We start from the raw sequence: 25,947 nt of genomic DNA, 5'->3' as shown, positions 1-25,947 counted from the left end.
GAGGAGATCGCTCATTTTGCGCGCGCGCTTGAAAAGATTTCCTATAGAATATACAATTTGACTCGTGCGTGTCATCATAGTCACCTGCTAACTGCAGCTGCAGTTTCGCGACTTGTCAACCTTTAATTGGTCAGCCTTTTAATCATTAAACTTCTGTCGTTTATCGCTAATTGTTGATTTAAATCTACGATTTGCGGAGAACATGCAACTTGCTCCGAACTCTCGTGAAATATTGATCAACAAGACCTACTGTTTATCTATTCAGTGGCATTTAACGATATTCGAGCAGTCTATTGCGACAAAGACAATTCCTTTGACAAAACGACGCGTATATGCACGTGAAAAACAGTCTGAATAAAATCGAGGAGAATTCTTGAAATATTATTAATATATTAAAAGAGCTCCATATTTGAGGCAATATGTCAAAATATCAATGAGATATATGACCAATCGATGCTTCTCTTGTCAACTGATATTTACATCTTTTAATGGTTATTCGGCCTGTAATATTGGCGTTGTTAGCCGTACAAAATCGTAAGCATAACAGCACTCCTCGCAAGCAATAAATTTCAGGACCTTTATTCACGGTACTTCGGTAACAGGCTCCGTCACGTGTTACCTGAAGTTGAAAGTCGCACCTCATTCCGCCAGGCAGGCCACTTGGTTTTCTTCTTTTTCCCTTGCGAGAGGCGTATAATACCTTGCTATCCAATTAACCGGTGTCAATCGCTAAAGAAAACAAAGTGAAAAGCTCTTTTATTTGTCTTTCTTATTCTTTCAACATGATTCAATCTGTCCTAGATAAATAAAATCGTGCTAATGTTTCAAGTATTTTGCATTGATTACGTAACCGCAAAATTTAAATTTTTTTTCTTTTATTAAAAAACACACGTATATATTAATTAGAAATATCAACACAGAGAAAAATAAAATTGTTCTACAGCCAAGAAAAGCACTTACTTATTTTATTTTTTTTTTTTTAATAAGTTTTTTTATAATAAATAATATTTTCTTACTATAATAGATTTCAAATATCTTGAAACAAGTCTTTGACAAGCCAGAATATTGTTTTAAATAAACGTAATACTTACAATGACTTTATGGTAGATTTGCGGATTAAGTATTTGATAAAAGGTACCGTTATATCCGCAAATCTACCATAAAGTCAGTATATAAGCATTACATTTACTCAAAACAATATTCCGGTTTTCAAAGACTTGTGTCAAGATATTTGAAAACTATTAGTAAGAAAATATTTCTTGTTGTAAAAGACTTACTTAAACAATAAAATAAAAATAAAATAAGTAAGTGCTTTCCTTGGCTGTAGAATAATTATTTTTATGTATGAACTATATAATAGTTTTACGAATAGATTTAAGAATGTTTACCAACTCGTAGAAGAAACAGATTAGTTCTTGTCGTCCAATCTTGTTGATCAATTTCCATTCAATATAATCCCCCCCAAGTCACATTTCCATACATTATATTTTCTTATCGGCACAAAATTGCCATGCATGAATCAAGATTATAAATCATACGTTATTGTGGCTAGGGAGAAGTGTGCGAGCAGTGAACGCTCGACATGTCAAATTGTTGATGATAAACCACGCATTTGATCACACTTTTCAACGTTTTCTCCTCTTTGATTATTATTGACGGCAACGGTTTTTTGTTTATTTTACTAAAAAAAAAAAAAAAAAAAAAACCGCTGCAAGCGCGCAAAATGTGGAAGACGAGGCGCTCTCAAATTTCATCCCGGAGGAATCGGGGGCAATTGGAATATCCATCGTTCATTTGCATAATTCGAGATCGACGACGGATAGGGAGAACGCCCACGTAGCCGCGTCGAATCACGATCGTCTTACGAGTCCACCTCTCCTTCCTGTCTACCAGGACGTGCTTGATTACCGAACGCCGTTATTACCGGACGATGCACGAGCGAGAGAACGAAGGTACGGGGGAGGCGTGCGGGGGGGAGGCGCCAGGACTCGTTTTGCAAATTCGCGGTTGATTGAAAAGCTCGTGCGGCATAAAAACCGGGAGATAACAGCGGTAGGAAAAATAAGAGAAAAAAGTCCGGGTGATTACTCTCTTACCGTATAGCTTGGTCCAAGCAGCGCGGAATTCTGTCTGTTAACGGACCCGATCTGATCACTGGTGGTCGGTGGATACGCGAGATGGGTAAATTCGTATGATACGTTCTTACGTACGTCTTCTCCTTTTGGTCCGCGTCGTCCTCGTGCGGCTATTAACTTAATCTCAGCGATTATACAGTTACATGAGTTACCGTTTAATATTTTATCGTCGATGCATCAGAGAGCTTGTTGTTTGCTCGTCGCTCCCGATATCATATCGTCGATACGAATTACATGTTACTAAAAATTAAAAAAGCATATTAATATAAGGGTTCTTGTAAACATAATAAGAACGAATAGACCTAAATTAGAGTTGTATACGTCGCGGTAATCAAATTTTACGATGTTTTATTTTTACATTAAACAAATTACAGAGTGACTCGCTCCCGTAATAAATCGTTATATTTCCGTTTAATTCGAGCGATGACTACAATTATGCCTATTTCTAATTAAAGAGATTGCGAAAAAGTATTTATTTCGTAATCTGAGGAATTTCCGCTATTTTCGCAAATTTCTCATTAATATGGAACGCAAAAATAAAAACCAATGTACACCGCTTAGAAAGAACACATAAATTATGGTAATCCTGATAACTATGTCTAAAAATTTAGATATCTATCTGCCTATGCTAGTCGGCACGTGAGCACAATGTACAATGGTTTCCAAAGCGGTGCAGCTGATATCATAAACAAGACACCGCAGTGCGCGGCATGAAGCGCGGTTTAATCTACTGCAAATACAGGGCGCTTCGTTTAAATCAAGGCAACGTCAAGAAGAGAGAACGGACCCCTTTGTCGGTTCTAATCTGTACAAATAGTCGTATTTCTAGCAGTCGTCGGCCAAACTCACGGTTTATCCGAATTTATCCTAGTAGCAGCTTCTGGAAAATATCGTGAGACCTGGGGATTCATTTATTACATCTTTTTTTCATATATTTTTCAATTTACGATTGATTCATAAATGTACGTTACAATTTATATCGTAAATACAATTTTATATCTGCAGTAAAGCACGTTTCTATGCGGCATATTTCGACTGCATTATTTTATGATAATAATTAGAAAAATTCATTCAAAGGGAAAGAATTTATTCATCAACGTGATATCGCGCTAAAAGTAATCAAATTAATCCTCATGATATTCCATTTTAATATACCTTCAGATGCAAGAATATCTCTTCTGGGAATCTCATTCTCTAGACAGTCATCGTAATAGTACATCATTAAGGAAACGCGATTATGCGCTTCACAAGGAACAGCTTTTAGTAGAAATAAGGTAGCGCACTTTTGGACCGCAGCTTTTACATCGCAGTCGGACGCGACGGGGTGCACACGCGCATACACCGGTATGCCAGAAGAAGGTCCCCGTCTATCCACTGAGAAAGAAAGAGAGAGAAAGAGCTGCGTGCATTATCGCGCGGTTTCCGCTTTACAAAACTTTCTTTGCGCCGATCGCGGCGCGGCCTCCAATTAACGCTTTTCGCGGCGCTCAAAAGACCAGACGGTAGCGCCTGAAAATGGATTAAAGCGCACGCCGTTTGTCACCGCCTTTTACAACGTTTACAGACACCGGGCGGCGTATGTACGTTGGCAGTCGCTGACAATTCCCGTCGGTCGCCGTGCTTTATTTGGTCCAGCTATTTCACAATACCGCGCGATACGATATCAAAGTGCAAAAATTTACGAACGCGACAAAGGAGAAGTACGTACCGGAGCTCTGACGGGGTTTCTCGTTTCACATACCTGATACCTGAACGATATGACACGTACATCTCAACGGGACACTTGATACACTGCAGAATTCGTGGGAGAGACATAAAGCATAGTTATTCGAATCCTTTCCGGAACGGAGCCTCGGCGATAGATATCGTCGGTGCGCGGAATAGCGAGCGCTACGAGAAAGGCTGGGATATATATCGGATTTAGTTTTTCTTCGCCGGCGAATCGATCAGCTTGAACCCATCTGACCTCGCGAGGACGCAAAGGGTTGAAAGTAGGAGAAGCCGCAGTACGAGGGGGGCGGGGGAGCATGAGGCTGAAAATAAGAAGATATAGATAAAAGAGCTGGGGCTGCACGCTGGCCTAACAAGACTCAGGACTCAGAGGCTATTATCATAATTGTGGGCTGCAGGCAGCGGCTGTGCCCACAAACCAGAATGCCTCTTGTCTCATCTACCTTCGTCCTCGCCTTATTCTTCTTCTTCTTCTTCTTCTCCTCCTTCTTCCTCATCTTCCTCCGCGCGCATTTCTTCTTCTTCGCGGCTTTTTACTTAACCTTCGTTCTCTCGCGTTTCGCGCGTCCATTACCAGCCTTTTCACATAAGCTAGAGACAAATGAAACGACCTTCATGCTCAACGTCCTTGTGTGTGTGTGTGTGTTTCACATTTCCATCTAAAATTCTAAATTAAAAAAACGATAAATAATAATCCACGCGACGCGATCGAATGCGAGGCAATGCAGCCACAAAAAGTCTTTCGCGATGCAAAACAGGTCATTCGGAGCAATGCCTGTTATAATTAGTAAATGCACATTTCTATTGTGGAAAATATTGTAATTGTGGGTAATATTGTCCAGACACGATCGAGATTAAGTTTTTCTACAGCAATATTTTTTTTTAAAACGACGCGAGCAACTCAAGTAGTGCTAATAATAAGAAATACAAGCACTCATTCTGATTAATTACATGGGATGCATTATTTAGGTGAAATTACGGACGGTTGGATGCCTCTCCCGAACGTTCGTTATTAAATTCAGCTATGTATGATGTGGGTCCTTCGACGTGGACCACCCTGGGGTGAAACGCAAACAACTCGTTTCTCCCGCTCTTCAAAAAGAAATCAAGTGGAACGCCTCTTCTTTTTTTATCTCGATATTAGTCGTGACAGAATACGAGATATCTTTAAAGAGACGAGCATATTTTCTTTTTAAATAAAATTTTAGTACCTTTTCTTTGTTGCCGTCATAACAAAACATATGACAACCATGAGATACATAATAATGCTTGTTGTTATGCATCAGGGTGTTCTTCAATGTTTTGTATATGTACAACTACGTGTAACATGGAGTTTTAAGAAATCTCGTTTAGTTTCTTAATGCATAATGGAGTCCAATTATCTTCTGCTCGCTCCAATTACTCAAGAGCATTCTTTCGGTTATTTAATTTCTGTTACGTAAATTATGAATCTGATGCATTTAATCTTAAAAAGATTAGTCTTATTATATTATATCATAAATTTTAAAAAGATTTCTCAAATGCTAAATTGAAAAATACGAAAAACTCGATATTAACGAATTTAGATTTTATTATTCGAAATTTTTTATTGATGTCCTACTTTATATATCTGTTGATCTTTTCTTGGGAAGTTATTAAATATGATCAAAATGTGCCAATTTTAATTCTAATTAATTCACGTAGAGTAATCTTAAATTATGTTTACTCTCTTATTCTTTCTTTTCTTAAATTTAAAATTAACATTTGACTGAATTCTTTAATAAAAACTTAGTATTAGTACATTATACAAGTACATTATACAATTTCCCTAAATAACCCAGAAAAGTTTATTTATTTTAACTATAAATACAATTGTACCGCGACAAAATGCTTGGTCTCGAATTCTCTCAAATTCTCGAGACTTCTCGTCTCTTTTTCAAACCGGAGACGAGAAGTCAGAACGGCAGGTGCGCGATAGAATATCTGTTTTCCTTTAAATTATGCGAAATAAGTAAATATACTTCATCTTCAAATTGTTGCACGGTGTGTCGAAAGAGCATTTTTTTCCCATTTGTTTCCCGTGCACTCTTTCAGCGAGAGTTGCCAGGGGCGTGTATGTTTGTTTAGCCTCGGTGTACCCTGTTATTAGGGACTGCTGCCCGTGCCCCTCGAGAACCGTAGGGCCTACGCCGAGATTTGGCCGACGTGAGCCCGATCGTGCATCCCCCTTTCCGCCCTCTGTCTCATCGTTCCCCCCATCCTCCTTGCTTCATTTCGTGCGTAAAAGAAGTTCTCGAGAAGAGAGGAACGACGCGACGAGATAAATTCGGAAGGGGTCTCTCGGCTCTTAGCAGATTCTTTGCCTCTAGATCTTGATTTAGATTCTACCACGTTTTAATTTATTACGAGCGATGGCGACGATTATACGGAAACGAGTCTTCGGCTCAGGCGAATACGCCAATTTTTGGCCGATGCGAGTAAAAAGAGAAGAAAACAAACTAAAGGAACAAAGAGTGAAGCTCGTAATAGCGCGATATTAAAAAGGAGATTCAGAATTTTAAGTGCGTTCAGATACTCACTAAAACAGCAGAGAATTTCTTCGAATTATTTCAGTTCTTCTCCATCTTAATATACGATACAATAAGGCTTTCGGTATCTTGAAATATGATTCTAAATGACTCTAAACTTTAATTTTAAACTTATTTAAATACATAACTTACGATTAGCATATGCAATGCTTTCTATGATTACGTAATTTTATTTTTTTACAGATTGAGATTTTGAAAAACTCGATTTTAAATTTATCTTGCATCTCAGTCGAATTAAATATTTTTTTATGTTTGAAATATATGTAGATCTATATATAGTGTATGTGTGTGTGTGGGTTTGTGTGTTTACAATTATTATACATGTTTCTGTTTACGTCACATTTATGTCAGGATTTATGATCTGCGCACCCGTCGAAAATGAAAAAGAGATTCGTACATTTTTTGCGGGGTGATTCGTGGGATCATCGCGACTCCTCTTTCTCTCGCTGCACAATGCATCCCTGATGACATATCCTGCAGGTTCGCAATTGAATAGTGTTCTGTTTGCGCGGATGGCACGTGACAATGCCCGAAGGCCCGTCTCGCACGCGACCACACCCCGTCGCCGTTATTTGTTTAATTTAAGGGTATTGTTGCGCGCGCGGTGTTTTCGCCGGTCGCCGCTCGATTTATTTCGGCCACGGTCATTTCCCGCATTTTTAACGTGGGAGACACCGCCGGGTGTCGTCGCTCGATCTGGACCGTCCGCAATCGCGAACTTTGTGCGACTCGACGACGCGTGCGGTGTCTGTGCGTCGCGATCGATTATTACACCCGGAACTTGTACCGTCCCATTAATGAAACTTTTTACGTGGCTATTTATTATAGCGTTCCTTCCCGGCGATAAATAAATACATGCCGCGATGGTTGTACTCACCATCGCCGTATGTATTATGCATGCAATATTACAAAGCGGATGCTCGCTCGCGGGTAAATTATCGTTACGCCGGTTACGCGGATAACTAAATATTTCTCGCGTCGTTTTTGCATAATTGAATTTTCATAACTGGGTTCGCGAGATATCTCTTTTTACCGGCCGATACGTTGATTACGGCAGAGAGTCTCTGATTACGGTAAGGGAACTTTTCACTTCTCCGACTGTACATCGCGCGATCTTGCAACGGAGACTGGTACTTGCTGAGAAGTGCGCGACGTTTACTGAAACCTTATTGGTCAAAGACCTTTCACAGCCAAGGGTCCGTGTGTAACAAATGGGCCGACGGGCCCAGTGATAATTGAAGAGTGCTACATGACCAATCGTCGATGATTAAGTATCATTATGTTTTAGAACATCACATGCAGTCGCTAACTTTGTATTATAAAAGTTACAAGTTATAACGTCGCAATAAAAGCGCAACAAAAAAACGGATTTTTATTTTTCTCTCAAAATTTTTCATTTTTATATACATTCTTTAAATATACGTAAAAAAATAGATACGGTATTGAATAATTATAAAATAGCATGACGAACGGATAATTAACGATAATTAACGAGATATGATTACTCAACCTGAGAAGTAGTAACGACTTATTCACAGATTTCATAACAATTTCCAAAATTAACGCAAGTTATCGATGTGTGTGTCAGTCTCAGTCATAAAATATTTCCAACAAATAAATAAAAAAATATACATATAAAAAATTAATTATATAAATAATATAAAGAACGTATAAAAAACGCATACAAAATATAGGATATAGCTGTAACCGTTGAGATACAAATGTAGATAATATATGCGTTTGCATCTGAACATTTTGAATGCAAGATCATCGATTTCAGACGATATCATCCTTAGTATGAAATATCTACAAAATTTACTTATTAATCTTTGCCCACACACGTACAACGAAGCAATCTTGGACTCAAATCTCTATTCTCTATAATGTTCTTCATTTTTACTGTAGTATATAAAAATTGCATTTTTTTATTTTATAAATATTTTTTTGTTTCCTTTTTCTTTTATTTAAGTGTCATAACAAATAAGTTAGAACATACAAACTCTTATCTTGCGGTCAAAATGTTATCAATATAATTACACATATAATTATAATTATGTTCATTGTGTATTTATATAATGACGCGTTTTAATATAGGTAATAGGTAATAGAGAAAAAAGAGAGAGAGAGAGAGATCTCCTTAAATTAAATTTTTAATTATTTAAATTAAGTTGGATTAAAGTTGAAATTAAATTTTATTGTCACGGAACAATATTCAATTTTCATTATGCATTAAAAATCACAGTTACGAGAAAGAAACAGAGAAGGAGAGAAAAAGAGAAAAATACAACTTTTTAAACATTGCAACTGCGCAATATTTTGATATTGAATGTAAAATAAATATTTACAACAATCTTATTAATTCAAGCGCATTCGCTGTACTCGTTACACAATCGTAACTTGAGTAATCGTGAGCAAAGCCAGCATCCGCATTATCACTGGCAATAAATATTGTGATTTGCAATTCAAGGAATCGTGTACAATGCTGCATCGCAAAAAAATACATTTTCCCCCGAGCATATTCTTTGTAGAGATCCATAGGTCGTTCTTAATTCGAGGCCGGGCAATTTTTCTGATCTGTACGAATGAAGTACGCTCTGCTGATGTTGTTCTTGTCGATAACTTGATAAGCTTTTTCTACGACTGGGATTGGCGGTTTCGGTTCTCGCGTCAAAATCCAAACATTTCGTACACTGCAAACAGAACGCAATTATAATTTCAACAATCTACCAAAACTGCTCAGAGTGATCTAGTTTAATATCTTTGATATATTTTTCTTTTATTTTTCAGAAAATACGTCTTTACCGCATAAATGTACAATGAATAATTTATTTAAAAATTAAGATTTTTACTTATTTAACGGTACAAAAACGTGAAGCAAAAATATTTAATGATAATAGTACGAAAAAAACTTATCAGCTTTATATTAGACAAACATTTAAACACTTGGAAAATGCTTATGTAATATTAATGCTCTTATACATATTTTTCTCGTGTTCTTTTTGCATATAAACTTACTTGAAAACTCCGAGATTTGTACAGCTCCATACCACGGCGTATGACTTGTAATCCGTGTCTAGAACCCAATAAGGTGCATCGAACGGCAATGGCAAGGATGGAAAAGTGACGGACAATTTAGGGTCATCGGATCTGCCAATTAACCTTCCAATGCCCTCGATACTCGTTGCGACTCCAGTTCTATACGCAAGAGAACAGAGATCTTTACTCCAAGTGGATAATTGTCAGCGATGATGACATCGCTCTATCCCGTATCGCATTCTATCTTTCTCGCTTTTAATAGTTTAAAATTACTCTACGAGTTGGGTAACGTTGCGTGTTATACTCACAATGAGGAAATTTGTTTATTGGTGATCTTCACCGTGTCATTCTCAAGACCGTATTGAGCTGTCACACATTTTCCACCAAATTCAAACCACGCAAAATACCTCTCCACTTCGTACCATTTGCCCAAATACTAGAAAAAGAAAGATATTTATAGTATATGTACTTTTTTAATTTGAATACGCAAGAGATATGTTTTAAGACATAAACATTATTTGGCTTCATAAGTTACGTATAATTATAAGTCAAATTATAATTATAAATCAGTTATAATTATAAGTCAAAATAATATTTCGATTCTTTCTCAAGTTAGAGATTTAGACAGAGATGATTAATAGCTATAATTTTATTTATGAAGGAAACAACTTTTTATAATCTTATATACTTAATAATAGATTTAAAAAATTACTCAGAGTAATATTATATACGTATTGTACATTCCGGATCATTCACATGAATTATCCCGATACTCACTCTGTCAAGTTCGAAATTTTGCATTGCTTCCAAATTTGGACACGTACCCAAGAATGGCACCTGCGCCATCGCTGCATTCGCGATGATAACGATTACAAATATCCGCAACATATTTTTCTCTTTAAAAAAAAAAAGAACGCATAAAATATCAATTTCAAAAATGTAGAATATGTCAAATTTTATAACACAGAATTTTGATATACAATAATCACTTTATCGATTATACAAAATGAAATTTAATAGTATTTGAAGAAATCATACACTGAGAAAAATTTTTCTACATTTTAGTAAATATTAGTTTACATACAAGTATGCTTTATTAGTACATTGTTTTCTCAGTGAATACCCCATATACTAATAAAAAGGAAAATTTTCTTTATTTTAGTAAATGGAGTCACAATTGTATGCAAATATTTAATAATATTTACTAAAATGCAGAAATTTTTTTTTCAGTGTATACGTAGAATTATATACCCTGGTAAAGGCCTATCTACATAAGACACTGAACGCAAATCGCAAGACACACGCACAGTCTACATGTCAATCTAACAAAGAGGTTAGGTGTAACGAGATGTAGACTGTGTGTGTGCTTGCGACTCGCGTTCTGCGTCTTATGTAGATAGGCCTTAACACAATCTGATAGTTCAGATACGTCCCGAAGAAGTGCGCAAGAAAACAGTCCAAAATTGCGACAAAAGTGCATAATATACTTACTGTACTATTGCAGCAGTCTGCTGTAAGAAGCTACTGTGAAATTTTATATATATATATAAAACTGTCGCAATTCTCGCGCACTTCTGTCGCAATTTTGGACTGTTTTCTTGCGCACTTCTTCGGGACGTATCTGAACTATCAGATTGTGTTACCAGGGTATTTATTATACGTACACACACGCGCAGAAACATTATATCGGAATTCTGTTATCATTAATCTTCATTATTCTGAATTCACTTAATTAAAAATAAGAGATAAGACAGAGATAATCTTATTTTAAACAGAATGTTTTACATGCTGCAAAATATTAATGAGCTTATGCATACCAGGGAACCAGTGATGACAGAAAATTCTTCCGCTTATAGATGAACACCGTTGCGATAACACGCCACCACGCCTCGTGTTATCGTAATGACGCACCGCTTACAGAATTTATTTTACGAACCAATTTGCTTCGACTTCGACGCTTTGAGAATATGTCTTAATGTGCTCCTTTCCGTTTTCAAAGTACACTGCAGTTACTAACTTTGAAACGCGTGCAGGAAAATGAACGGAAACGAGCGCGCGCTCTTTTATATCGCATTACCGCGTATACATTTCTAAATTGATGATATCACGATGCAGCACTGTTCTGCATGACATATTTCATTAAGGTTTACAAATGCGTTTTTCTTGCCGGACTAGTTTTTATCATTCATGTTGCATAATGTGTTGACTTTACTTTACGTACGATCATTCACACGTGCCAACAATGAAGCATGCAATAATTTATTTCGAGTGTCATCTTTTTTTTACTTATCGCAAAATGAATTGGAATTCATATTGATATAAACATTTCTTGCGATGCGACAATACGAGATATGAGTTAGTAAGCTGTCATGTGAAAATTCTACGGACACGGATGATTTAAACTCGACCGACCTGATTTCTAATTTCCTGATTTCTTTAATTTACCTGTCATGAGGTTATTTGCGCAAGTAGTTCAACGAGCAATTTATTATTAGGAAATACGATCAAAGAGTAGAAAGGACAAGAGAGAAACAGTCTTAATTCAATATCGGCGATACAATCTTGCTCGATCTAAATACGGCACTCACCTGGTGGCCTTGACCGTCGGATATCCAGAGAATACGTCGGATGTCAATTTTTGCGGGAGTGACGAGGATTAAAGTCGATGTACTTCTCGCACGACAGATCGTCCGCAGGTGACTGGACTTCCTGCTCCGCGATTCGCTTCGCGCTCGTTGGAGACGGACCCGCGCGAAGGTTGACTGGATATGTTTGGCAGCGTACTGACAGTTAGTGGGTCAGTAACGGTACGCCCGGGGTTCAAGAAACCCGGCTCGAAATTGCCATTGACCAATAGATGATCGACAATTTCGAAGGCACATGGATCATTTCATGTTCGGGATGAACCACTTTTGAAAAATCCTTGGTATGCGCTTGCAGGATTTAACCGTAATAATAATAGAAATTGATGCGAGAAATAATATCTGCGGATCAATAAACACATGTTAGTATATTACAGAGCAGCGATTTAACAATAAAATATTTTAATAGCGTAAATACTTCGCTTTATATGTACTTTATATTTATGACAAATATGCATATATAATGCATAAATATGCATATATGCATAAAGATTCGCGGATTAAGTATTCATGCACTATAGAGATATCGAATTAATCTTACAATTAATTCTACTTATAAGGTTATTAAACAAGAAATGTACAGCACATTTAAAAAATATACTTTCTTATGTTATATTTGTACAAGATATTCTCTTCTGAATTTTATTCTTCTATATTTCTAAATTCAAGAAAGATATATTTCAAAAAAAACTTATTTCTATTTTATTTTCATTTGCACGCGGAGATTAAGAACATTTATTTGATCATTAATATATATTTAGTGTCACATCGACATTTGCATATTAAATGATAATTTTGCTATTATTAAATTCATAATCGATATCATTATTGAAAGTTAAATTATTAATGATGATGTGAAAAGTATATCTACTATGTGACCTGGTTATAATTGTGTTTACGATGAAAACGCTATGACACATTTAGCTTCTACTTCACATCACATCGTGATGCGAAAGTTAAAAAGACTTTCCAAGAGTCTAAGAACTACATTTTCTCTTACATATCGTAACTTCATAAATTGTCACGACTTTATAAATAAATCAATTTTTTGACATCTCATTAATCAAATATTATGTTAGATATCAGATATGTGACTCAGCGCATTAAATAACAATTGAATTATTAATATTATAAAGTATATTTAGCAATCAATTTTATATGCTTATTATTATATCTGCGCAGCGAAGTAATAAACAAACGAATACATTTTATTGAGACATTTTTTATAACAATTTTATTTATCTTTGTTTCTTTTCTTTTTTTTTTACATTTGTACGTAAGCCTATAAAACAAAGCGCCATGTGCCAACCCTATGTCCTCAAACGACGACGACGACGCGTCGATGGGACAGTGATTAATGATTTTGCGGTACTTAAGCGAGACTGGTTCTCAGTGAGGAAACCGCTACGAGCCTAAGACGTCGAAAATCCCCCTAATACGTCCCTGCTAGCGCCAACTAACAGACTTTTTTTGTTAAACGATACTTTTAAGCAGTTGCTTCTATCTCCTTCGCAAGCTCGCTTTTCTCCTCCTTCGGGTTTTCCGCGACGCTCTCCTCCTTGACCTCGACGATGATCATTTTATCCTTGACATCGCCGCTCTCCTCCTTTATCGTCTCCGCAATCTTCAAGATCCGTTCGGGAATAGTTTCGATGGGCTGCTCGAGTTTCGCAGGTTCCTCCGCTATTATCTTCGGGATATCGGAGGGCGCTTTCTCGCCCGTGATCGCAGCTTCTGCTTCCTCCTTCTGCTTTATCTCGACCTCAGCATCACTCGGAGCGATGGCCGATCTGAAGTTCTCACTCGGCTCGGCTGGTTGCGGTTTCCGTTTTCGCTTCTCCCCGACAGGCTTTTCCGCCTCGGGTTTCTCCGCGGACTCCTCCAACGGCGGGTCCAAATAGGCGCATTCCGCCTGATCGGTTTTCACGAAGAACGTCTTCGATATTTTGTATTTGTCAAGAACACCGTAAGCCTGCAATCGGAATTGGATTTTAAAATGTTGTAGTAATAATAATAATCCTGGAGCACATAAGTTGTAATATTGTTCATACTGTATTAGTAATTTTATAGAATGTGAAACACGTTAATGTATTTTATGTTAATAATTTTGATTTTACTAATAAGTTTACATACCTTTTGAAGTGTTTTTCCGGACGGTATTCGTTCCCTCGTCATGACCCACGCATTTTGTGCGTGGACCGGACCGATGCCTTGACAACTCCATAACACGGCGTACGAATCGTAATCCGTTTCAAGTACCGAATACTTAGTCTCAGGAGCCAATGGAACTGTGGTATACTTGACGTGAAGTTTACCCTCCTCAGCCTTGGAAGCTGCGGGCTTAATTTCACCTTCCAGCACCCTCTTTATTCCGGTGCTATAAATGCCAGAGATATTATTAGTAAAATCCGTTACTTTTAATGTATTTGCATACATTTTTTAAAACATATCTGTCAAACGAGTTAAATATAGAATACATATACTTACAAACGATTTGTAACTTCATTGCTCACGCGGTATTTTCCATCGATGCCTCTGGTATAATTCGTCATAACGCATCGAGATACCACTTCACTAAGCTGGAAGTATCTTTCGGCTTCGTACCAAACGCCCATGAACTATAAGAAAATAAAAAACCCGTTATTCGCGAAGTTAACTTAAATTAATATTATTAAGGAATCTAAATTCTCTATTAACTTTTTGATAAAATATTGTCAATAATATAGACAGCACAAATATTCCGCGGAATGTCAGAGAAAATTTAATTTCTCTGACATTTGTTCGATAACTGAAGACCATAATTACAGTATATTCTATAAATACGCATAAATTCGCTATTGAAATAGTTAAGTTACTCACCCTTTGCCTGTTAAAGTTCGCCATGGGTATGTATTCTGGACAGAAACCTATATTAGGTATCTGGGCACTGGCCCAGGCCAGAGCCGAGAGCGCTAGGATAATTTTCCCGAACATGTCTGATGACGATCTGCCTCGAACATCCATCGGGGCCCCAACCTTTATATACATTAAGCAGGAGCGTTGACCGAGAGGTCTTACCCCCTCTGTGTTACCCACGTGTTAGTACTCTTACGGTACTCTCCGTGGCCCGAGACGCTGGCCGAGCAGACAGTGGTCATTGGTCAATGATGCGCCTACGAATCTCTTGGCAAGTCCATCGGGCGACGCGACCAAGAACCAGAAATGCAAGATCCATTATGCAACTTCAGAACAAACGGTACTTCCCGATTGGAGACGGCAGCCCCTACGGGAACAGCGCTAGAGCGAGGTCTACCAACTCCGTGGAATGCTAATGATTTCTCGGATTAAATGCGAGGTTAACGGATTAGAAGAATTCTGATTCGTCATATCTCCAATTTAGATCTATACGCTCCTCAATTAAAGATTTTAAAGGAGAATGCTCATAGATCTCTCTTAAGATTTTCGTGAATACTACACGCTTACCGCTCTCCTAGAGACCTTCCTGATTTTTTAAATGCAAATTCAAACGTATCCTTATCTTATATTAATAACACTTTTTGGTAACAAATAAATCTATATACATAGATTTGTGGGCCTTATTGGACTCAACACGAACCTCAGACTCAAAATCTAATAAGATCATCTATTGGCCCTCTTTAAACCCTCCAATTTTTACCTGAAACATTTTTCCACTAAACCAATACTTACTGAGATAATTGACTGTTCCAGAACTTTTGGTACGCACGGTATATATACATATATTACTTTGCTTTTAATAATATATTACGCGTGAAAGTTTGATTAGTGAAATGTAACACAATTGAGGTTCCGTGATAGAATTGATCAGAAGCAAAACTTACATGCGTCAAAATTATTACACAAAAAGCTTCTACGAATCTCTCTTTTTCTGTCCTCTTCTCTCTATTTCTGTTGTCGCTCCAAAAAGATTCGATTGATGTCTTTATTCATACAATAATTTGTTATGCGTATTATAACTAATTGCTTATATCACGCATGAATTACAATCAAGACACGTCTCCGAGCGTCTTCGATCATGAAAGGCAAATGTTTGTCCGCTTCCTACAGTCATTTATAGAGCCGGTTCCAGCAACCTGGTCCTCGTACAAACACTTATTTACGTTCGGCCCTGAGACAGGTGTGTGACATCGGACAGGCCGATTCTTCTCAGAATCGATAAAACGAGGAATAGACGTTACTCGCGATGTAATTATGCAATCGACACCGACGAGATTGGATTTATGCGGCATACAGGCCTTCTTGCTGGAACGTAGCCCACTAGTAACGGATCTCGCTGTGACTTTTCTTTTTGTACAAAACCGAAGAAGTCCCCGGACCGTTAACCGACGACGTTTCTTGCGCCTCTCTTGGGGAATTCTTTGAAGATTCTGTGAACCGAACCGCTATGTTCGTTTCGCGAAAACAATAATTAACTCGACTTTGACTTCGATCTTACGTTCTCGTTCGCGCCGATAAAAATGGCAGTCTTCAACCAAAGTCGACAGACAACGTGACAATATATACACTGCTCTCAAGAAAGCATATGAATACCTGGAACGGAGAAATAGTAAATTCCGTTAAATAAATATACACATTTTTTCTCTTTTCTCCTCTAATTGCATAAAAATTATTGAAAATTTTTTAAAGCGGCAATTTGTGAAATAACTCAAGATAATTTATTTAACTAATTTATTAAAGTGTGTCATTAGAGATTTGCTTATTAATGTTTAAATTAAAATGCAGTTTTCCTACAAATTTCTACATATACACGTCTCACATTTGCGCATTTAAATAACGTAACTTTCAATAAATTACAATATGTCATAAAGGAATGGGAGAAGGAAATCGGCAAATTTATTCGCTCGATTACGCTCGCTTCTTTTTATCTTGTCGTACACCAGTTTTTCTTTTAATTTTAATTTATTTTTCATAAATCTATGAACACTAAGAAAGCACAAGGAGCTCGCGCCCCGCTTGGAAGATGCTTAAAATCTACAATGTTTCACCCGGATGTCCAAATGAGGAAAAGAAGACGCTAACTTTGAACAACAATGATGGAAGACATTAAATCGTATAGAAAATCAATGTTCTCCACAAGATTATGCCAATTATTATTCTCACATCCTTTAAATCTTCCCTTTTACTAAACGATGCATAATTTAATTTATCATTCAACTGCCGTCTAATGGCCAAAGGACTTCCAGGTCCCCAAAAACGTCGATTATCAAAAAAATATCATTTTCTCCCGCGTTCTCGATCAATTCGATCGATCGAAAGCGAAATTCGAGATCTTTGTTATATTTCTTTTCTCCACGACAAATGCGAACAGGATCTCGGAGGGAAACATCCGGATGTGCGCGCGCGCTAAATATAATTAATTAACAGTAAAATAATCTATAATGCGTAATCCTAGTGCGTTTACGGCTCGAGAAGAGGGGACGACTGATGTCGGGAGCGCGTGATAAGAGTGGGCGAAAGGGTAAAGGGGAAAATGATTGATAAAAAGCTGATTGCTTATATTATTTCAGGCGACTCGTAAGATTTTTTTTCCTTCGTCGGTATATCCTCCTGCCCTTTTTGCGATCGCAAAATTCTATGCTCACGCCGAGAACCACGAGTCGCGCGCCTGTGCCATGAACGCGCCGCGGCGTCGCACGCTAAACAATAATTACTTTAGCTTTATTATCATTTAGTATCACATTACGTTCACTGTTTTGTGCTGGCCGTTTTTGTCTGGCTTCGCGAGAGCGCACACCACCCCTCCAACCTCACTTTCTGCTCCGTTTCTTGTACGCCTCCTCGTTACGAGACATATTCGTAAATAAACGTCGTAATGAAGGGAAGTGAAGAAGAAGAAGAAGAAGAAGAAGAAGAAGAAAAGACGCACCGCGATCGATTTGCTTCACCCCCCTCCCCCCGAGCGATCGCGATTGCGAGGGCGAGCAGAAACATGAGGATGTAATGAAGAGAGAACACCAATCGGCCATGTTTCCGTTCTTTTCCTGCGCGATGCTTTATTTTGATTGATACAGGGCGCTCTTTGAGAGATGCAGAGAAATATTTTCTTTTTATAAACTTTTACATAAATTTACATCTTTATATATAGCTTTTATTATACACAATTCTTTTATTACCACGGGATTAAGATGATAATTTACCGTAATTACTGTACAGTACAAACTTTGCCACATGCTTATCACCGTTGCAATCGATAACATATATACAATCAAGTATATATTAAGATTGTAAAATATCCTTCAAGTACAAATGCCATTTAGTACTTACGCGCTTCTCGAAATGACACGCGTTGATTTAAAAACTAAAATATATTGCATTTACATTTAACTAATATTATTTGACAACTTTTTCATAAACGTCTTTGGTATTAGCGAATTTACATCGAAGTAACATTCAGCTAGAGCGCCTATATCATATTCTAATTTCTGTACAACAATATAATGTATATATCTTTCATTTATCTCTTGAAATTACAACTCGATCAATTGAACGTCACATTAATAAGGTAGTGTTTTTGACTTCGTTTTTAGGGAATGTGTGTTCTTTTGAACAGAATAGACTTCCAAACGCATCAATCAACCGATTCGAGAGCGTCTTATTTCTTCTCCTCGCTTAACCACTTCCGAACATCTTGGAGACGGTTTTTTGTACAATTAAGAAGCAAAAATGAGGTCGAGGCCCTTCTTCAAGGCACCTTAGGTAATAATAATGCCTACCTAGAGAAAAAAAAATATGACGTCCTGCGCCAAACAAAGATAAAATTAGAGAAAAAAAGCTACTACTTACAACGATCTAACTAGCCTTAAGAAAAGTTGAATTAATTCGAATGAATCTTAAAACCTTCTAACGTGAATTCATCAACGTTCCTCCATTTCCTAAGCGAGCTCGTATTGTCATCTTAAACGTCTATATGTCTCTTAAGCCTATGAACACATGAAATCACTGCCCAATCGACCAATTTGGACCCATTTGACAAGGCACTCGAGTCGCTAAGTTATACCGAAGGACATACTGTGAATGAATGAATGTCAGGACGGGAATGAGGAAGATGAGGGGGGAAGGCGACAATGTGGAAGACGGATTTTAGAAGACAGAACATTAACAACGTCGCTGTTTACTGTACAATAAATTGTATCAACAATTCATCATCATAACTTGCGTCTTCCGCGATTTGCATTATCGATTTCGCCGATAATGTTCCCTTCCGTCCTGCATGAGGTTTCGTAATTTCATTCTTTTCCCTCGATTCCGATCGAATACTTTTGTGTTCGTGATCGAAACCATATACAGTTCTAACTCGTAGCAGTTTAACTCGTGGCGATTGGTGGGCAGGACACCTAAGATCTACCTAAGACAGAAATCGGTGGAAAGTCGGTTGGTCCCTTTGCAATAGAGTGAAATAAATAAATTCTAGTCCGTCCTCTAGTTCCTATTTAACATTATTTACATTATGAGATTAGTCGCACGCGCTGAGGTAAACGGGACTTGTTGCCGGATTTGCCACTTGCCAGCGATTAAAATAAAATAACAACAAACAAGACGCGACAAAGAGACTGCGCTTCAATCCTACAAGCTCGTCGAGATTTGACGCGTGACAATGTAATTGACTCTCTTCGTTCGTATTATCGTCCTTGTACTTTTCGCGGATCGTCTTCGACGATCATTTCTGACGTACATACTCGAACCACGTCGATTATTAACAAAAACATCTTATCAAAGTTATTGCTTAGCTATAACGATAAGATCTTTCTGAAATATCGCAATTGAGCGACTTCAAGAAAATATACATTGTATGTATAAAAAATCGATTCTTTCTTTTCTTATTTATTATTTAAAAAAAAAGACCCTTTTCCAGTGCTGTATGCTGCTTATCTTCAAGGAGAACATATAAAACTTTTGATTCGACATTTTAGCGAATTAATATTTTTAGAAATTTCAATTAAATTGAGAGAATATATTTATTTGCAAGAAATGGAAATTTTATACGTGTGTTCGTGTGTTGTTTATATTATATTTTTATTTAAAAAAAGTTATTTTACGTGACTTGGATAGAATTATAGTAACCATTGGTAAAAGCACTAATAATGCATCAAAACATAAATAACCCACAAACCCTTAAACATTCTGAATTGAAATAACCAATTATAGTAACCAATAAAAAAATATAAAAACAAACTGCAGCATTTAAAATTCTGTTTAGACCATTTGTAAATTTTATTTTATTTGTTTTCTAACATCGATTTTATTCATCTTTCGAAAGACAATAGAAAATACCGAGAATGTCTTGCCATGAAAGCTGTTCTAGATCGTTTAGAACTGAGGCGTATTAAACTGTATATCTCATAAACTATAAAAAGCACACGCCACGGAAATATGCAGAGATCATTACACTTTTGACAAAAGACGAAAGACTGAGGAAGAAGATAATTGTAATGATATACTCTTCAATGTATCGTGAAAAGCAGCGGAAATTGAATGATAATTTTACATGTCTCATTTTGTGTATAAACATAATTCTTTAAAATGGTCTAAACAGAAATTGCGTCCCTCGGTCGCATCCTCCTAACGAGATCCTGGGAGAGCGTTGCTCGGATCAGAAGCCGCTTCAAGGACTCGTCATTGTGCGCTCGAGGAACACTCTTCAGCACTGGACGGTCTTTGACTTTGTCGCTATTCGTGATTCGCAAATTCGCGATGTAGATTCCTGCTGAGCAGCAGATTATTGTGCGGCCCCGAGAGATGCCTGATGAGGTCCTGCAGATTGACGAAGTTCGACGACGAGCAGAAGCAACACGAGAAGGTATTGTCGGGAGCGGCTATCACACCTCGATGCACCGAGCAAAGGTGCTTCAGCAAGTGAGCTTTTTGCTTGAACATGGCAACGCAAAGTCTACACGCAAAAGGCTTCTCGCCTGTGTGCACTCTAAGGTGGGTCTTTAAGTTCCACGACATGCCAAACTGTTTGCCACAATAGCTGCATCGGTATTCTCGAACAGGAGTGGACTTCGGCGGGTCGTCCGTTGACGGTGGCGGCGGTGGAGCTCTCGGCAGAGTCCAGGTAGTCCAAGGTGGCTCCAGAGCCGCTGCTGACGCCGGATCGGCGCTCGGTGGTCGATGCGATGGCGGTGTCACCGATCTATCCTGCTGCATACATCAACAACGTTTCATAGATAACGACTTAAGCGAAATTGCAATATATATATATATATATATATATATATATATATATATATATATATATTACATATCTATTGAAGTAAACGTTTGAAGCAAATATGGAGCCAGTTGTTAGACAAGCTTATTGATCGCGGGTGTTTATCAATAATGGCGGTCAATGTTTGAAATCTATTCTCGAGAGGAACTATTGAAAACTAACCAGATATGGTGGTGCCGAAACGCTCAGGGGATGCGGCGCCTGTAACCTTCTTGGCGTTTCGAATCCAGGATTAAAGGGCACGAAGGCCGGATTTTGTGCGGGTGCATTGTGGAAGCCTGGCCTTCGCTTTCGATGAGGCGTCACGACGTACGCCTCCGCAGGTGGGATCGGTATCTCCTCGAGTTTTCTCTTCCCAGATTCTAAGCCTAACGCCAGCCGCGCCGCCAGCTGCCTCTTCCTCTCTTCAGCCTCCTCAAGAGATTCTCGCCTCTCAAATATCGGCTTTTCAGACCTACTACGATCAAACCAAGCCATCTCGTGAGGATTCTATTTCTCTCCGCTCCATCCCGGTTCTACCCCGGGTGTAGCTTATAAAATAACTCTAGACAGTTTTAGCTAGTGTGCCGTAACAATTGTGCAATATAACGGTCAATGTCGTCTAACCTGTGTATTATATCGTGCGAGCTGTCGCTTGTGACAGAAGTGCCGGAATTGAGACTGAGATTAACAGGATCGGAACTATCCCTTCTTCTGGGAGGTTCTATGCTGCTCTCTCTGTTATCCGAGAGAAGACTTTCGCCTTCCACACCTTCCACATCCACTTCCGGTTCCTCTTCGCAGCCTTCCGTTTTGATGAGGACTGAGCAACAGTCCGCGGGATTATTGGACTGTCTGAAAAGCACAAGATTTTTAAAACATTTCGTCTAATTATTATTTTTTTTTTTTTATTTTTGCAAACTCGGTAAACTACAAGATTTATCTACCTACCTGCCATCGTATTGGGATTCGTAACTGGAACTCTCCTGGCCTTCTGAGGGCTGCGGAGTTGATATTCTTTCGGGATCAGAGTTACTAGTTTGAGGTTGATTGGGCTCAAATAGCTCTGACTTAATCTGCAAAACCTCGAAGAGCTCCCTCAATGGTGTAAGCTCTGTCGACTGAACAAAATTACGTAAGATAAGATTCTTGCTCAGCGCGCTTCAAATACTTGAAATATTTTCTGCACGCCAATGTTATGTTAATAAGCTTTTTCTTTCGAGATACATTCTGCTTACGTGTCTTAAAAAGTTCATACCGGTATCAATGCCTCTCCGTTATATAAAAACTCCAGTAAATGATTTAATTGTGCCTTTCGGACGCCTGATAAGTGAACCACATGATCCAGGGCAGGATTCCGAAGTAGACTAGCTAAGAGGGGACTGGCGGCTGCCAAAACGACGCGATGGGCCTTCACGACGGACCCATCGTCGCACGCCAGTGTCACGTCCACGTGACGGTCCCCGCTGTACCAGGCCCCGACCTCTGCGGCCAAGGTCGCTGGATGTTTCCCATAATGGAGCGTCAAGAGACCGTCAGAATACATCGTCTGAAATGAGAATGAAAAACGTTAATATACATGTTCGAATAGGTTTCTGGATTAATCGAAAATTTGCGTCAATAATACATCATTCATAAGGAAAGAAATAGAGAACGACGAACAGATAAATAACGGGGCACCTTAAAATTTAATAAAAATTTCGTCAATAGTTTTTAAATTAACAAAAAATATTGAAATTTTATAAATTGTAAGTTAGACATAGGTATATAATTACATTTTGTAAAAAAAAGATCTAAACAAATTTAAATAAAGGTTCCATTTTTTTATTACGAAAATGGCATTCGTAAATAAAAGGTAACAATGACCTGTGTGATAGGTGATAGTAATCTTGACACATGTTTATCTTTCCAATAAATTAGATTACACACACAATTGATTTATTGATAAATTTAAAAAATTTAGACTGTAGACTTAGTGAACGATTACGGTAAGAAATTGTGTGATAAAAAAATGCATCCCGCGTCCTTAACCCAATAAGTAGTCTTTTGCCGCCTTGCGTGTTGCGATGACAGCTTCGTTACACTAATTTCCTCCTTTCGTGTCTTGGTTCTCTAAGAAACGGCGGAAGAGACACTGACGTGTCACAAGATCATGTTTCTCACGTTTCTCTTACATCTACGCAGCTCTCGGCGGTTGACCATGTCAAACATGTTTAATGGTGCGGTATGCAATTATCTAGTTAGACGGTCTAAATCCCCTCACGCATTTATTTTATCCTTACATATATTGAATTATATCCATTTTGACTATCCTGTAGATTTACAAGAATGCAGGCATGAAAAAATTATCTTCTTATGAGATCATGAGGCTCAATTAATACGTCACATCGCATTAAGCTTATATATGATATAATATTTTCATAAATTGATTAATAATAGTGTAATACATAAGGATCAAGTAGAAACTCTCGAGTATTTTATGCGTATTCTTTCACTTAATATATAATTAACCAAATTAATATAATATAATATATATATATATAAATTATAATCACGCAACTCTATATATGTGATGAAGATTTTCGAATGTGATTTATGTCCTGTATTACTAGACATTCCTTTGATTATATTACTTATCAGAGAAATTATCTGTTTGCCGCAGAATCCGGTTCTCTTAGTATTTTCTTGCCGAGTATCGATCAATCGAACGTAACTCGCGCCTAATTAGTATTTATTTCGGAAAACAATTGATGGATTCCAAAAAATGGTCGAAACGTTCGCGAATTTTTTATGTATTGACGATAAGAAATATATATAACTTGCGCCCTATTTACCGCGCCGGCTCTTACTGCCTCTTTCCCTTTAATCGATTTAATCACGAGAGCTTTATAAATTTTAAATTTTAATTGATGGATTGTTGTTACGACATAATCTTGTAATAACGATCGTAAAAAAAAAAAAAAACATTTGACTAATACAATATCGAGAACGCAAGAAATATCTCATTCATCCGTGTCGAAGATTTGCAACAGTTTAACGCGGCCACGGCTAAGAATTGAGAATTAACGGCTGATCGAGCATTCCTTCAGTTTCTCAAGGGAAGCCGAGAGAAAGTTTCACATTATATTCTCAAAAGGAGCAAACGTATAACTAATATTATGAAACGAATTCCGCAATGTCAAACGTGTCTCAAGAATACAATCCGTTTAATGCTAAAAAATAAGCGCTTACCGGTTTGTCGCAAACTTTAATTTTTTGAAGTATTATCGAGATACATTTATATCAACATATCGATAGATATATTATTTAATTTAATATACAAACGACACGTCAATATTCTAGAAAAGCAATTTTTTATTATTGCTGATGGAAAGCAATAATTATACGAACTGTTATAAACGGAATTTAGGACCTAAAGAATAAAGGATATCTAATTTAAACACACAGAAAAATTGATTTCTTTGGGTATAACACTTTTCTTCCAATACAGATGATTTGTATGCATTTTGTACACATTTATACGATTTTCGTATATAAATCGAGATTCTTCTGGTCACTTGGTATATTAAAATAAGACCCATGAAAAGAAGCGAATACTTTACAAAGATAAATTTTAACTTGTCGTAAAATATGAAATATCTCGAGGTGTGTAATTCAGGATTGTAGAGCGGCGAAGTAATGACGCGTAGTACGATCTAAGAGCATCTCGCATTCGCTACCGTGACCTTCAATCGATTGTTCGATCGAATTCGAAAGGAAAGGCCTTGGGTAAGAGTCACGAAGAAGGTGCTATGAATATATATTGTGGAATTCTAAATCATCGAAAGTAGCTCAACGGGTTCCCGTCGAATTCGACATTAAACATGCATGAAATAGATTCGTGGCTGAGCTATCGTTTATTTATTTTCAGACAACGTCTCATCGTAACGAATTCCTTCCGCATTAGACGTTCGCAAAGCGCCGCGGTTATATAACCGGAAAATTTATATCCATCTGTAACCGCGCTTGCATAAGAAAATCATTTCGTTGAAAACTTCGCGCGAGGTGGATCTCGGCGACGAAGAACGACATGTCGCTCGCGCTTAAATCATTTGATTACCATATACATCTCTGTATTACGAAAGCCCAACGCCATAAATAAAAATGCAGGAAATAAAAGCAAAGGAAACACATCAAAACTTTTTCTTCCATTTCTTTCTCTTTTTCTTTCCGTTGCATTCAGATATACGTTCGTCTTTACGATCACGCGAAGTCGCGCGTTAATAAATTAAACAGAAGGACATCAATTTTTCTCGTAACGAGCTTTTCGCGTGCGAGCGTCGCGTCGCTATCTTGGCCCAAGAAGGCGATATCATGACGGATGGTGTTCATCCGTAACAAGAAAAGTCGGGAACGATTTAAAACGATTTAAGAAAAGGCAGGTTCTTGAGGTAAGAGTTACAGTGGTGGCAGAGAAAGAGAGAGAGAGAGAGAGAGAGAGAGAGAGAGAGAGCGCACAGCTGTATGTACACACTCACTCGCATGCGTAATAAACTCGTCGGCGCGATACTGAGAAAATCGCTAAATAAGGAAATCATTGCTGGACACCGCCGATGTTGCTGCCGCTGCTTCTGGCCGCTACTGGAAAT

General features: G+C 37.7%; 2 protein-coding genes and 1 pseudogene across 6 annotated transcripts in view; all 3 read right to left on the bottom strand.

The window, feature by feature from the left end:
• Positions 1 to 8,715: 8,715 nt before the first annotated feature.
• LOC143895116 (apolipoprotein D-like) lies at positions 8,716 to 11,515 on the bottom strand. Its single transcript, XM_077401958.1, has 5 exons — positions 11,287 to 11,515; positions 10,247 to 10,365; positions 9,778 to 9,905; positions 9,449 to 9,628; positions 8,716 to 9,123 (listed from the first exon to the last, which is right to left on the bottom strand). Exons 2-5 carry the CDS (start codon positions 10,355 to 10,357, stop codon positions 8,979 to 8,981), a joined length of 564 nt encoding a protein of 187 aa, XP_077258084.1. The 5' UTR covers positions 10,358 to 10,365; positions 11,287 to 11,515; the 3' UTR covers positions 8,716 to 8,978.
• Positions 11,516 to 12,057: 542 nt separating this feature from the next.
• LOC143895113 (uncharacterized) lies at positions 12,058 to 15,263 on the bottom strand (annotated as a pseudogene). The gene is made up of 4 exons (XR_013256231.1): positions 14,971 to 15,263; positions 14,599 to 14,729; positions 14,245 to 14,488; positions 12,058 to 14,083 (listed from the first exon to the last, which is right to left on the bottom strand). The product of XR_013256231.1 is annotated as an uncharacterized LOC143895113 (transcript).
• A 1,520-nt stretch (positions 15,264 to 16,783) lies between these two features.
• Ken (zinc finger and BTB domain-containing ken and barbie protein) overlaps positions 16,784 to 25,947 on the bottom strand; it is a 35,736-nt gene continuing 26,572 nt past the window's right edge. For 2 of the 4 annotated variants that reach the window (XM_077401954.1, XM_077401950.1), the window contains exons 2-6: positions 22,578 to 22,868; positions 22,271 to 22,440; positions 21,947 to 22,174; positions 21,503 to 21,797; positions 16,784 to 21,270 (exon numbers count right to left, since the gene is read on the bottom strand). In XM_077401954.1, coding sequence (XP_077258080.1) covers positions 20,797 to 21,270; positions 21,503 to 21,797; positions 21,947 to 22,174; positions 22,271 to 22,440; positions 22,578 to 22,865 — 1,455 coding nt within the window. In that variant the 5' untranslated portion in view covers positions 22,866 to 22,868 and the 3' untranslated portion in view covers positions 16,784 to 20,796. The remainder of the gene's footprint in view (positions 21,271 to 21,502; positions 21,798 to 21,946; positions 22,175 to 22,270; positions 22,441 to 22,577; positions 22,869 to 25,947) is intronic. The other 2 variants (XM_077401953.1, XM_077401951.1) reach the window with 2 other exon arrangements.

The sequence above is a fragment of the Temnothorax americanus genome, unplaced genomic scaffold (genome assembly GCF_048541705.1).
Source record: "Temnothorax americanus isolate GAGA-0224 unplaced genomic scaffold, ASM4854170v1 Scaffold15, whole genome shotgun sequence".
Taxonomy (NCBI): Eukaryota; Metazoa; Arthropoda; class Insecta; order Hymenoptera; family Formicidae; genus Temnothorax; species Temnothorax americanus.
This window is presented reverse-complemented; position numbering and strand designations above follow the sequence as displayed.